Source organism: Necator americanus, chromosome X (genome assembly GCF_031761385.1).
Source record: "Necator americanus strain Aroian chromosome X, whole genome shotgun sequence".
In the NCBI taxonomy this organism is placed as follows: domain Eukaryota; kingdom Metazoa; phylum Nematoda; class Chromadorea; order Rhabditida; family Ancylostomatidae; genus Necator; species Necator americanus.
This window is the reverse complement of record NC_087376.1, coordinates 9,074,625-9,089,389: the sequence shown is the minus strand read 5'-3', so window position 1 is coordinate 9,089,389 and position 14,765 is coordinate 9,074,625. Positions and strand designations below refer to the sequence as shown.

The window sequence follows — 14,765 nt, the reverse complement described above, 5'->3', positions numbered from 1 at the left end:
TATAGAATTATATTTCTGTTATTATATTATATTATAGCTGTAGGATAATTCAATTTATTGAGACCATCTTGGAACGCTGCCCACTAAACCTATGGAAGTCGTTATTAGTTATTCATATTCATAACTGATCATTAGCATATCAATTTGTATGGATGTCATTGTTGTGTCTTTCTTGTTGTCTCTTCGTAACATGTTTCCCAGCTTTATCGAGGCGAAACGAACTACCGTTCTCAACATTTATTTTTATAATTTTTATTTCTTACTTTAGTATTTTAGCTTGAGCTTCCAAAATTTCTTTGGCCTTCGTTTGGTGTTGGGAAAGTAAAAGGTTATTTTTAAGTTTTGTTTGCGCTAATGCTTAAAACCAAAATGAAGCAGCGAATCCTGTGATCATGTCCTTTTTGTATTCTACCTATGCGAGCTTTGAAAATATCTCCGCTTATCGAATGGTGGGCTGACGCCATTTGCCTTTTCAATAGTTCTATCACTACCTGCGCGAACTTAGCAAAATTAATAGCTAATGAGCAATAATGACAGTGAAACATTCGCGGATATCCAGGAGATGGTCCACGTTTTCCTCAAGTACTGTATGTACGTATGCAATGGCAGTGATTCATTTCTTTACGTCATCAATGAATGGTTTAGTCACCCGTTCACATCGATCTTAGGCTTGGCATCAGTTTACGCTTTGTGACTGAGGAGGAATCGTATCAAACGAAAAGAGGGGAAGGGTATTCTTACACGTCCCTTATCACCGAAATAATATCGGCCGCAATTATCTGTGATATATCCGGCCGACAACATAGGATTTACGTTCATGAACAAGCACTGATTTTGTGGACTATTTTCTTCTCATAGGATCGAGCTTTTTTTAGATGTTCTATGTAGGCCGTACGACAAAATATTGTCGTCTTCTTTTAAAATGAAGATAAGATGATTTGCTGAATATGTTCTCTATATTATTATTTTTTTTTTGTCAGTGACGAAGTTGCACTCGTTATCCGCAGTTTCGCGCCGTTTGGCAGGCAGTTCTTCAGTTCTGGGTCTGAAGGATGAAAATAGTTTCTAATAGGAGAAAAAGAAGATTAACACTCGTAAAAACGACGCTTCGCAAAACCACCAGTTACTGGGAAACAACAATTCGTAGTGCTCTATCAAACCGATCAATACTGCATGCAGAACCAAACTTCGGTGGTTAGAAAGACACTCCTAAAAATCTGTAAAGTAAATTTTTATATGGTAATGTTGATGTACAACAACGTCTTAGTCGTGCTACTAGCATTATGTTTTCCTTACCTTTCTGCATACGCGACCAATGAATCTAGTTGCATTTCCTTTGAAAACACACAATCACTGCAAAGGTAGTATATTTTGTACAATTTGTAATGTTTGTTTTTGTACATATTCCACCGGCGTGTTGATTATTTCTAGTTATCCTATTATCCTGTTATGCATTTGTTCGATTTTGCTGTCGTGATGTCTATGAAAGAATCATTTTCCACTTGTCATTGAAGAAATACAGTTTTTTCTCGGTGAAGGATTCTCCTCATTAATGTGGATTATTCAAAATCTTGATATAGTAATTGTACAGTACAAAAACTTCATGGAAATAACAAGGTTATGCTTCTCTACATCTTTAACCCGCTGAAGACAGCGCTTTTTTTGCTTATCAGGTGCGCCCCATAAATTCATTTTCCTTGTCCATGTTTTGTATTCGAAATTCATTTATTCAATTAATTTGAAAATCATAAACCCATTACAAATACTCCTGTAAAAAAAATAGAAAAACGTCTAAAGATTAAAGAAGAACTGGAATGAGTAGTATGACTATCAAATGACGTTCCTCAGGCATTTTCTCACCTCGTCACAATCACGAAGATTGAGTATCATTGTTGGCCTTTCTGCGTTCTTCTCATTAACTACCTCTGATTCTTTTCTTACTGGTTAGTTGAGTACAAGTTATCCACAAATTTATCCACGTGTTCTTTAAGTTTCTTTTTCATGCAGATCATCATATCATCAACTTCAATATTTTCATCGAATATTCGAATAGCGCTTGAATTTTTAATGGATTACTGCTTTTTTTCTAACTGAAATTTTGTTTTATCTTTTGCTTGTTCTTCTTTCATCTAGAATTTCGGCTATTCGCGCAGGTGAAACAATTATATCCTTCCTATGCCATTGGCAAATAAAAAAATTACTCATCTTTCTCTTATTTGTAGGAGAATTGGTATGTTAGAATTTGAAGTGATAATTTCAATGAACAAATAATCAAGTTTTCCGAATCCCTGAAAAAAAAAACCGTGCAGAGATTTTGCTTCCTATTTTTTCGATCAAAAATTGAATGTGCTTGATTATTTTACATCGAAGAGCACAGTGTAGAGTTGCTTCCGTTTTATATCACTCATGTTTATATATCAATCAATTGGAAGAAAAACTTTATTCAGTACAGTAATACCTTTAGTTAGATTTTGAACCTCTTATTTGCATTTGAAATGCAGTTTTTAGCTTAAATGCATTTACTTAGTATGGAGAATTTCTGTCGCTTTTACGGATTGAAAAGTTGCAGAAGATAGTGATAACACCGTTCTGAAAAGTTGCAACGATGTTCAATAAGCTCCTAAACCTGAAGGACCAGTTTCACCGCCACATTGTTCAGAAAATCGCCACATTATACTCCGAAGAAAAAAAGAGAATGTTGACTGAAGGGTGACACGGCTCATATTAAAATTACAAGGTGGTTCTATTCATGTATAGCAGTATTATAATTGATGTATTCATATTAATTAACACACTAGCGCTTGATTTCATGCAGTAAAGAGAAGGGAGTGCGGAAAGTGGCTCCCGAAGACCGAAGATAATCGTCGATAACTTCGTCACAGGACCTGGGCATGGGTTTACATGGCGCGGTCATGTTTCGCGAAAGCGATTTGTGTCGCCGGTCCGGCCCAGAACTGTTGTGGGTTCTGGACAGTGGGAGCTTCTTTTCCGCTCTCTTAACGACATTTGTTAAATTGATCCTACAATGTCGTATTTCAACGCATTCGCTAATTTTTACTTCTTTACTACTTTCCTTTCTTACTTTACTTTACATACTTTACTTCCTTTCTTTACTACTTTTTTACTTTTTTCTTTACTTGAAATCTTTTCTTCTTTTCTATTATAATGAATATTGCTATACGTTCGGTCAACGTTAGCTATTTAGTTGTTTATGTCGAATTTAGTTCTGACGAAATGGATGACATTCTTGGAACTTTGGGAATGTTTCCATATTTTTATTACTTGGTAACGTGAAAGGGGGAGCTTGTGAAGGGGATGACTAATAAAAATGGCTTTAAAAGCATCACCTCACGAATCTGGGGTGGTACGGATTTCAGGTGGAGTATTCGTATACGGGGTCGTAGATTATGGGGAAGAGGGTGATTCCGTTCATCTCTTCATGTATCAGTGTAAACGGACGACCCTGGAACTGTTTTTTTATGACGGCTTCTGTTGAAATACGCAGCCATTGCGCACCACCCCCGCCTGCGATTCGTCCGGATGTGTTTCCGACGAATCACAGCGCGGGAGGGGTGATTGATTGCATTGCGGGATAAGGATGAGTCCGTTCATTTCCCCTTAGATCAGTGTAAACGGACGACTCCGAAATGCTGTTCCTTACGGCGACTTCTATTGAAAAGCGCCACCCTTGCGCCCCGCTCTCGCCTGCGATTCCTCGAATGAAGTGAATTGCCTATCGGGGCGTCCGAATGGATTTTGGGGTCGCAAAGGTGGCTTGCTGCAATAGAGGACACCGTAAGAAACTGCATTCCGAAGCCGTCTGTTTACAGTGACGCAAGAAGAGATGAGCGGAATCACCTTCTTCCCACAATCTATGACTACGTTTAACGTATAACCTGCCTGAAATTCGTACCACCACAGATTCGTGTGATGATGCCTTTAACGAATATCTGGCAAAAAAATAGTTTCCCACCAACCTACGTTTCATTTTCAGTGCTCCTCTTTCAAGGTCCTCGAGTTTCCCTCGTCAAGTCCGTCCACTCTTCTAGCCATTACTTTGTACTGTATTTGCAACATTGTGAAATTCCAACAAACGGATCAGTTAACATTATTGGCATCGTTATTAGCACTAACAATTAGCAAGTTAAAAGTAATTCAACAAACAATTCTCTTGAAATTACTTTTTAATAGTATTTTGAATGGCCTCTTTCTCTCTTCCAATACAATCCTTTATCAGTTGTTAGAATGAGAAATCCCTTCACTTTTTCTTCATTTGCCTCGATAAGTTTGCATTCTGCGTTGAATTTTGCCGGAAAAATAGTGTAACTCACTTGAAACCATCATTATACTCCAACTCAACCGTAGTTATACGTAAACAACCAGTGAATGTGTTGATGCAGGTGATTGCAACGGCTCTACTAGAGCTTTTCCTACCTTTCTTTGCAGAGCTCCCGGATGATAGAAATGCAATGTTACTCCTACTGCTTTCCTGAAAATTGGTTGAAACACTATATTAAAATGTGAAAGCACCTAACTCATAGTCATTCTCGATAGTATTTCTAGAATGACTGAAACTGGAGATTTTTTTTTTAAATGGTCCTGAATGAATCTAATGCAAGTTGAACTATCAGTCACAGCTCGAGGATTTTATGCAGTCATTTTGCTGAATCATAGTTGCTATTATAATATGCTGAATAATGGAATTAGTGTTGTTTCAAGTGTACAATTTAGCAGTTATTGTTGTTGTAACATCAATCCATTGACAGAACAAATTTTTTGTTGTTTCTGGAATGAGAGGAAGAAGTTTGTTGAACCAGGTTTGCTTCAGGTTTCTTCAGGTTTCTTCCATGTTCTCTTATTCATTCAGTATTCGTCTGAATATCTAATTTTTGATTTTCCTTTGCAAATGGCCAGACAATGACTTCGACAAGCTCTTTACTCCTTTTTCCGAAAAATCGTCCAATATTCGATTTTCAACTAGTTTCAGTGAATTGAGCCAAAATTCGGTAGCTGATTCCCCATTTTTTGAGGATCTCTTCATTTAGCACGACTACTTTCTCTTGGAAGCACGTTTGTGCTGAACCTATACTCTTTGTTTATTTTTCTATCTAACCATGAATTACTTTTTGAGCCGTTAAAGAATTTCATCTTTTCTCCTCCGTTTATTTCTGTAAATTCTTTTCAACCCAATCTGGGTATCTTGGAGTTTCTGGTCGATCCCGGTTATCTCCGCATCGATAATGAACTTTTTACAATTGTTTGTCTTCTCTTAACTTTAAAAGCACTTAAAGCACAGTAAAATCATATCATTTTTTCGTCAAATCAAAAACAAAATGATTTTTTAAATAGATTCAATATATTTTCTGCTCAGTCAACGGCGTCATTATTAATGACTTTGTTCATCCGGTGGTCAAATATTCGATTCCAGATCTATGGAATTGGGTTCGAACGAAAAATTTTACAAGTAGCATGCGTAAAAGCGGCGTTTCTTTTCGTGACCCCCATGTTGCTATCTATAATACATGTGATCACTGTCTTTAACACTTCTGTAACAACCAAACAATTTCCAGGGAGGGAACGTCTGTATATCGCTACTTTATGTGTTCTTCGTTTGAGAGAATATTCAACTATTCATCTTGAGTATAGTAATTTTACCCTCTGGATATGTTCATCTTTTCGTTTATGCACCGTATTTCAAATAATTCATCGTTCACACACATTTTACTGATTGACTTGAGTGTCAGTTATCTCCATAAGCATCTTTTCGCTTATTGATTCAGGATTATGTATCCGCATCATCTTCAAATGATTATTTCAATTGCATATTCCACTGCCGTTCTATGGGTATGGTTTCCAGCAACTGTGGTTGGAGGTGAGTGATAGTCTTTGAACGCAGATCTTTTTTTTTCCGAATGTTCCACAAAAAATTTCGTATTTCCATAAGTTATTATCTCTGCTCCAAGTGTGATTGTTAAACCAGGTTACTGTTATTTACTCTTATTCGAACTCCGCCTTTTGTTCTCTTTTGAATCCTTCGATTGCGCTGTTGGAGAAAAAAAATAGTCAGAACACTTTTACCCATTCAATTCATGCACGCAATATATGCGCAGTAAACAATTGTGAGTTTTCAGAGATGTCGCAAGAAAAGCTGTTGGATGCTAATTCATCAGTGGAACAAGCTGAACATGCAGCCGATTTGTTTCATATTGATTTCAGTCATACCGGTCATCCTCTTGCTATTCTTACATCAATACTTCTAATTTCACTTATGAAAATAGGTAGGCTTTAAGGAAATTTCCATTCATTTTCTACAGAGAGCGCTTTACGTTTTGTTTATCAGTAAGCGCTCTGTCTTACAAATATGTAGTTAATGTACGAGGTTTATAAAGCTATATTCTAGTGCACAACAGTTTTTTTCCAGAAATTTCACAAGAATTCTTTTTGAAGGGGAGATGTAGCGTAGCCGGCAAGAGATTCAGCTGTGACTCCAAAATCGATCGGAGGTTCAAATTCGTCCTATTGCCAACCAAACCTTTCATCCCTCCGGGGCGGAAAAATTGGTACCAGACGTGTCTGGGAGGAAGAAAAAACTGACTTGGCACATCGGCTAGCCAGCGCAGTTCGTTGTATAGGCCAGTTACACGTTTGTGAACCTCAAACGATCCTGAATTGAAGCGAACGTGGGGGCGCATCCCAAGCGGATGATTAACACCAGAAACTTTGAACTTTTTTAAACTTTGTTTAACGTCTTGTAAACAGTAGAGACAATTATTTTACGTCTTGATGTAGGTTATAATTTTCAAAAAAAAAAAATTGAGACAATATTTATGCAACACAGCCTCTTTATATCTATGTCGTGTCTGTCTTTATGCTTAGTCTTGGTTTTTTTGTTCGCAGATTTGAATTTTTAAAATCTTTATTTTTACGTTTTTTAAATCCTTTTAATATCTGTCAACTTTTTTTTCTGCTACTTTGTATGATCGAAAATGGATTTTTTAAACGTCTAATAAATTTCTTCACTTACTGGTTCTTAATGAATATCCGCGAATGTTAACATTTAGTGCTCGCACGATTTCATCGGGTCCCACATTCGGTATTGCTACTGGGTTTCGGAATCGCAACGGGTTTTTTCCTATCGCTCATATTTGAAGATGAGGTGAGATTTCCATATTTCAGTTGAAAATGATAAGCAATACTTTCTGTGTGTTAGATATCCAAATTTCTAGATTTATTTACGGCCTTCGTGGTTCTTCATTTATTTACTACCACTAATAGTGCTTGAAGCTGGTTATTTCCTTAAGAACAAACAATTCTTTCGAAATATCGGAACAATTTGCACGTATGCTGTAATCGGAACTCTATTCAATACAGTATGCATAGGTTCGTCTTCGAAAATGTTGAATTTCTCATTTTATTTTAGAAAAAAGTAAAAAAAAAAGTACTGAACTGTTTAGTTTTCAGCCATAATGTTGTTTTTCCTTCGTGCGACTTTCTCAATTCCACTATCGTTTCTGGAAATCGGTGTTTTTGCTACTCTTATCTGTGCTGTGGATCCAGTAGCGGTATTATGCGTTTTCGAAGACATACACGTGAACGAGTTGCTCTACATTTGTGTTTTCGGTGAAAGTCTTCTGAATGATGCCGTTACCATAGTGAGTTTAGATTCAGATGAAGTGCGGTGATTTAAAATTTTCATCAGGTATTATTTTTATATCTAATCACAATGACAGTTCATCGTTTTACTACCTTAGTCTATCGAAAAAATTGACTAATTGACCATTAATATTTTCGCATGAGCTAACCATTACTTTTTTTCTCGCAAGTTGTTCAATTCCGTGGTGAAAAAGGTCACTTGGTAATGGCGAAGAAATTTGGCTGCTATTATTGTTATTCGACAGTTTTTGTGCGTATATTAGCTGGCAAATAGCCAAGGTGTATCCCAGATGTGAAAGGATCTTCCAACCAAGTTCCTGAATCGCCGAGTTTCTTCAAGTTTGTAAGATGAGAGCGAATGTTTTCGGTTGTTACTGCGTCTCATATTTTCAGTTGTCATATTTTATTATGTATTTTTGAAAGAGTAGGATTTGCAGACGGAAAGCATTCGTTACAATATCTATATTAGTATAAAAAAGTAGACTGGAATACTCTGCAGATAATTACGGAGATAGTTACAACTACAATTTAACAAGCTAATCATGTGCTGTAGGAGAAAGTGAACATAAAAAAGGAGCAAATGAACCTCAAACTTCAGTACAAGAGATTAAAAGAGAAGAACCGAAGAGGGAACAATGGCCGAGCGCTGTCAGATCGAAAAATTCAGGAAGTATGGTACATTTTCACAATTGGGCAAAGAATGGTCGGGTCAAAACGACATGAAGCACGGTGTAGTTGCGTAAGCAGCCGTTTTCGAAACGACGCAGTGGAGCGTACCGGGTAGGATCGAGGGGGGACTCTTGGTGGCACCATCCATCGCTGTAGCTCTCGACAGTTCCACGTCAACTCCAACTGCTAGTTTCACTGCGCCGCTTCGTGAGCAGCCGCTTCTGCAACTGCATCAAACTTTCTGTTGTTTTGACCCTAGTATAACGTTTCTTGCTTCTATTGTTGAGTCGCATTGATATCGATTGAAAACGATCTCAGACATTCGGCCAGTGATTGCTCTATCAGACATATTTTTTGACTAAGCTCAATATATTTAACAGGACGTTCAGTACTATAACAGCTAGTTAGCGACTAGAAGGGCAGAAATTTTATGGAAACATGGGATAACTCATATGTTGTTCAAGAATCGCAAAGTTAGAGGATTTTTCTTCTGAGAAGTTGAAAATTCAGGGAAATTTTTACTGTATATGTTGATGTGGCGAACGTGGGATTAATATGAAAACGGAGATTCTGGGCATTTTTGCATTTTTCAGAGATATCAAGCCGTAAGTGTGAGAAACTTGTTGATCTTTGTTTTATGAATTCCGATTCAAGAGAAACAATAACTTCAAAATTTCATTGTCCATCACATTCTCGTAAACAGGACGTTCTTTGAAACTACATACATTTATATTTATCATATTCAGATGAGATCACAACCTTTTATTTATTCTTTAAGAACAATCGTAACAAATAAACGAAGTAGAAAGATCTTAATAATTTATGCCTAAATTTCAATCTTAAAAATTTTCATTTTATTTCATTTTAAAAACAATGGAGCTGGTGTAGCGCAGTCGGTTAAAGGTTCTGCTTTGTCTGCACGATCGATCAGTGTTTCGAAATCGTTCTAGCGCCAACGACCAAACCTTTCATTACTCAGGGGTCGGAAGATTGGTACCAAATTTGTCTGGGAGGATTAAAAAACATCGGATAGGCCCCACAAGTCACTATATAGGCTGACACACGCTGGTAAACCTCAAATGATTCTGAATTGAAGTAAACTCGACTGTCGTATCCCAGGCAGACAGAATAACGCCAGACAATTTTTCCTTTATCCACTTCATTTTAAAAGCAATATAATACAGAGTCAACTGGATGTGGTACTTTTTTCAACAGAACTGGATGTGATACATTTAAGAAGCTGTAGATCTGGGATTTGCAGCATGTTAACCGTTACAAGACGACATTTTCTAGGTATTATATCAAACAATCACCAATATTCTAATCAGTGGTCCAGAACGCCTTGGTACAGAGATTTATATCCGGTCAGTCGCACAGTTCGGCACTGTAGCTTTCGGAGGTACCACCCTTGGGATTGTTGGAGGTATATCCACTGCACTTGTCATGAGGTGAGGTTTTGTTTAATTTTTGCCTTGTTTTGTTCTTCTTCCTCTTTCATGAATAACCCACACACTACCTTCACTTTAATGCAGATTGTTGGCGAATCACCAGGCTGTTCTTCCGCTGATGATGGTTTTGATGCCATATTTTTTCTACTTACTTACAGACTCGTTTCATCTGTCTGGAATATTAGCGTACGTGATTTCGATTCAGACTATCATCACATTATGCATTTATTGTCCTCAATTTTTCCTTTTAGGATTGTTACATGTGGAATTTTGGTAAAAAATTACATGCGAGGAAATCTTTGTGATGAAATGCATTTCACAGTCGAGTATCTCTACAAGATGGCTTCGTCGTTGTGAGCTGTTCTTTATTCATTCGCAACTTTCGTGGGTGATTTGTGTGGGTTTGTGCTGAAGTTGATTTCACTCTGAACAAGGGATGCTAACAAAAACAATGGTCTCGATTTCAAAGAGCATAACGTCCCTGATTCAAAAAATCGACCACCCGTCAGGAAAGAATGCTTTAAAAGGAGTTACTTACTTGCTTACAAACTTACTTGATTTATTTCAGTTCAGAAAGTTTCATTTTTGTGTTTCTTGGAGTGTCTGTGGTGTCATCGAATCACGTATTTGATTGGTGGTTTATTATCTCCACCCTCATTGGTTGCTTTACATTCCGTTTTATTGGTAAGTGTAGTACAAAATGTGTCAAAAGTGTTGGTAACGACATCAGGGTTTATTAAAATAGATGGAAATATAGTTTTTAACATGTGTACACCGCATATGTGCTTTCTCCACATCAGATCGGTGTCTGAGGATATTTATCTTATTTGTCTGACTTGATGTCTATTTCAAAATTTTTCGAAGCAACATTTTCAAGACCTCTTGAACAAATGTCACAGAATGTAGTTGTCTGCAGCTTCAGATTTTTGATGATGATTGATGGTGATTGCCCCAAAAATTTTTAATTTTCAACCAACAAAAAAGGTTCAAGTTGTGATCAGATCTACTTTAAAATCATTTACATTTTAAAACTAGGATATTTTGAGAAGAGTAGTCCAAAAAATTGCATTATATTTGCATTCATTATTTGTTTATTATATTCATTATGTTATTATGATAATATTGTATTTATTACATTTATTGATATTTATCATTATTAGTAGTAGTTAGTAGTTGTTAGTATTAGTATTAGTGTTAGTATTAGTATTGGTGTTAGTATTAGTATTATTAGTCTCAGTTCTAGTATTAGTATTACTATATCTTTTGCTGCTAGACACAGCAATATGCAAAATATATGGAAGTTTAAGCAGAGAATCACTTCCATCGATTGCATATGAAACGTATGAAGTTAATTCACCGATTTAAAACTTAATTCTGTTTCACAGTATATTTAGTCAGCTGTAAGTGGTAAGTAATTGTTTTTGTTTCAGGAGTTTACCTACTCACATTCTTCCTCAACAGATTTCGGTATGAGGATGATCGTATCTCTTGGGTGGATCAGTTCGTAATGGCATATGGTGGTATTCGTGGAGCAGTGTGCTATGGTAAATCGACCTATTGGTTTAGTTTGCAAATTTTAAAGCCATCCACCAAAACTATTCTGATCTTTTCGATAGCGATCTTCACTTGTTTTCTCACCATCTCAGGGAAGAAGAACATTTCATATCATACGTTTACCTTTCTGCATCGACTTCACAAGATCAATTCTGAATATCTGAAGAGTCAATCGCCAATCCTCATAAACACCCAGAGAGGCATTTTCAGGCATTGCTTGTCAGAATGCAGCGTTCCTTATCAGTATAAATCTTTTTTTTTAATTGAAGGAAGTCTTTTAGGATCTAATCCACTCATAAAAGAAACTACAATTACATACAATCTTAATTCTTTAACCAAGAAGCACATAAGTGAAATTCGCCTGGAAGAGATTTCACATTGAATGAGCACAGGTCATAGACGTGCATGTAGTGGAATGCATCTTGAGTTAAAATTCGAAAAGCAGATTTTTTGTTGCGAAGAGATTAGATTTTAAAAGGGAACTATATTGGAATAGGACATCGGAAAGACACTTGACGCCATCTCCCTTTTGATGCAAGCAATATGGGAACAAAATGTTCAGAATGTTTCACAGAACTACCCTGCGTTACATAATTCTTCAGCTCTTTCGTACTTTTCAGGTCTTGTCATGTCCATAGATGAGAATCTGATTCCAGCAAAACGAATGTTTGTTACAACAACTCTGGCAGTCATTATGTTTAGCACAATATTACAGGTTCGCGTCTTCCATTCAAACATTTCTGGACAGCGACGATTAATTGATCTTTTTGAGCTTACGTTTTAGGGCACAACCATCAAATGCATAGTGAATCTTTTGAAAGTGAAGAGAAGCAAGAAGTTTGGAAAGACGGAAGAGAAGAAACGTGTGTTTGACTATGTTCAAAATGAAGTGAACAAACACGTCATTGAGTTTATCGAAAATCTAACAAATCTCCATGGAGAGAATTTGGTAGTTTCTTAACTTTTTCTTCTCCTAGTTTTTACCGCCAAATCTGAACCGTTGCTTGCCTTTTTTCAGCTTTACCGCAAGATCTTGGAATTCGACCAAAGTATATTGAAGCCAAGGCTTGTGGCCTACTACAGGCCTCGTACCGCGAATATCATCGACCGTCACATGGAGATTGAACTCACGGAATTTGCCATGTCTGTCAAAAAAGGTTCCCTTTCTTTATTAGTGGGATAAATGAAATTGCTAACTTTATTAGCTAAAGTTTTTTTTTGTCCTGGAATGGCTGAGAAATTGGAGAAGGCAAAGGATATATTCGGGCATATTGTAATTTACAACTTCAGTATGAGCCCGACAACATTCGAACTTTTTTTGCTGCCCTTTTAAACACGAAACTGTACAGTAGTTTAGGTGGGAAGAAATGACTTTGAAAATATTTTAAACCTAAGAATTTCTTCTCTTAAAGAGTATGTACAACATTATGACGTTTATTGTTTGTCATGAGCAGTAATAAATAATAATTCTTAATGGTTATGATACTATAATAATAGTATTATAAATGATAATATTCGGGTCCCATGCACTTTGTGGCAGGAACTTGCATCATAGCGTTCCACAAACCAATGCACGGAAACTGTTCCTTGCATTGAGAACCGTCTTAGCAGTTTTTTTTAGCTGGTGGCTCATTCTCTGGATTCCCAACAAACGCTTCCGTGAGTGAAATCAATCTGCCAACCTCGAAAAGTGAACTTTTTGCTGCTGGATTCGATCAGAAGTTTGTAATTTTGATTTTATTTGGATTTAAAGCCAATATTTTGGTTCTAGCAAAGTATCGTGCTCCGTACTTGTTGCTGACAACTTAAAGTTCCTAATTTTAGCTCTCTTGCACGCCCGAGTGCACCATCTATTTCGCTTCCGACACCCACTAAACCTCCTCCGGCGATCGAGTCAACTTCTTCTACGATCCCGAGAAATACTTCGGTCACTGGTCTTGTTGCTCATGCATTTGAAACTAGTGAACAGCAGAGAAATCTCGCACGTGGAAAGGTATTCTTCACTGAGAAGAGTAGTACTAATTTGGTTTTCGGAAAGAATTTGCCCTCTACTTTTTTTGCTAGGTATTTTGTTTTGAAAAGTTTCAGTTACGTCGCTCTATGTACAGTCGGCACTTGCTTGAGAAAATTCCTGCATCCCCGACACCACCGCTTGTGAGTTCTATCCAGTTCGTGCAAAATTTTAAACATTCTGTTATTTGCAAAATGAAAACAAGCAAATAAACTGAAAATTATAAATAATGGAGGATGGATTTATCTAGGATGCAGTTGTTGATGTTGTGAGTTAATGCAAAGATTTGCATTACCCTACAAAATGCATTACCCTGAAATAATAAAGGTTACGTGAATACGTAATGAATTTAGAAATTAGTGTTAATGACGCAGCAATTCAAAATATTAATTCGCACATTTTTAGAGGTCTTTTGAATTAATTCCAAGAATGGCAATAAAATCATGCCTAGTCATTTTCAGGAAGGGATTTTTGTTCACTCGGAAAGGGCTCAGTATTTATTAGTTAATGCTTTCTGCGAGAGTGGAAGGGAAATCAATATGAGTTAAAAGAATACTATAGGAGTTGAAAAAAAATCGTTTGATTCTCAAGTAAGCTTATTAACGGATAACGTCTGAGGAATCTAACTTTGCCCTGGGGCTGGGGGTAAAAATAGAACAACTCGAACTCTAAGTTGCTCCAGAAAATAATTTTGATCTGCTAAATATTCCACACCTATAGTAGCATTCATTATTCAGACAGAAGATGATATTTCATACGTTATGACTCTTCCACATGGAAAGAATCCTCGACTTGCCGCAAATATTCGACAGTTCAGCTTATCACTCAAAGGTTCTTTCAAATGACCACATAATTTTTTCTTACCAAAAGATCGCTTCCTTTTTACTCTATTTGAGAACAAAATCGACGAAATCTCTTGCCGAACATGAGTCGTCCGATAACGTTGCGCAGCCAAAGTATTGAAGCCGATAGCACACCTCGACAAGCAGATCCACGTATGTTGTTACAGTCTTACGTGTTACTAGGACCATGTGCATCTTTGAACATCTAGGCTGTTGCTATTAATTAATCTTTTAACTTTAGCACGTTCTTCAATTCCGTCTCGGTTCACTTTGGAGGACGAGGAAAAAACAGCGGTGCCTCCAAGAAGTAGGTTTTATCTCCATAATCACCTCTTGGAAAGATTCCGTAAATTTGGCGTGGCTCGCTATTACACTACAAATATTATCCAGAGAATTTCAGAGAAATCTGAGCGAACTGTTATCGGAAGCAATAAGACTTTCACAATTGGTGGCGATGAGACTCGAGAACTTTTACCGATTCGGGAAGAAGATAAAGAAATAGTACAGGACATATTTTAGAGTGAACGGAGATAGTTTGGAGAAAAGAATTGGTCAAGTGTATAAAATAACCTCAATTCTACAGGGATT

At 36.8% G+C, this 14,765-nt stretch overlaps 1 protein-coding gene across 2 annotated transcripts; it reads left to right on the top strand.

The window, feature by feature from the left end:
• Positions 1-5,784: 5,784 nt before the first annotated feature.
• RB195_021956 (uncharacterized protein) lies at positions 5,785-14,696 on the top strand (the record flags this gene model as incomplete). Of its 2 annotated transcripts, none has more annotated exons than XM_064208909.1 (20): positions 5,785-5,872; positions 6,132-6,278; positions 7,062-7,156; positions 7,227-7,380; positions 7,462-7,652; positions 9,616-9,770; positions 9,855-9,956; positions 10,022-10,123; positions 10,339-10,454; positions 11,201-11,314; positions 11,981-12,039; positions 12,109-12,273; positions 12,343-12,481; positions 12,946-13,045; positions 13,149-13,317; positions 13,413-13,478; positions 14,073-14,166; positions 14,232-14,330; positions 14,419-14,484; positions 14,578-14,696. In XM_064208909.1, 20 exons carry the CDS (start codon positions 5,785-5,787, stop codon positions 14,694-14,696), a joined length of 2,340 nt encoding a protein of 779 aa, XP_064064789.1. The 2 variants fall into 2 exon arrangements, with proteins under 2 accessions (XP_064064789.1, XP_064064790.1); XM_064208908.1 differs by having other exon boundaries at positions 11,945-12,039.
• Positions 14,697-14,765: the final 69 nt, after the last annotated feature.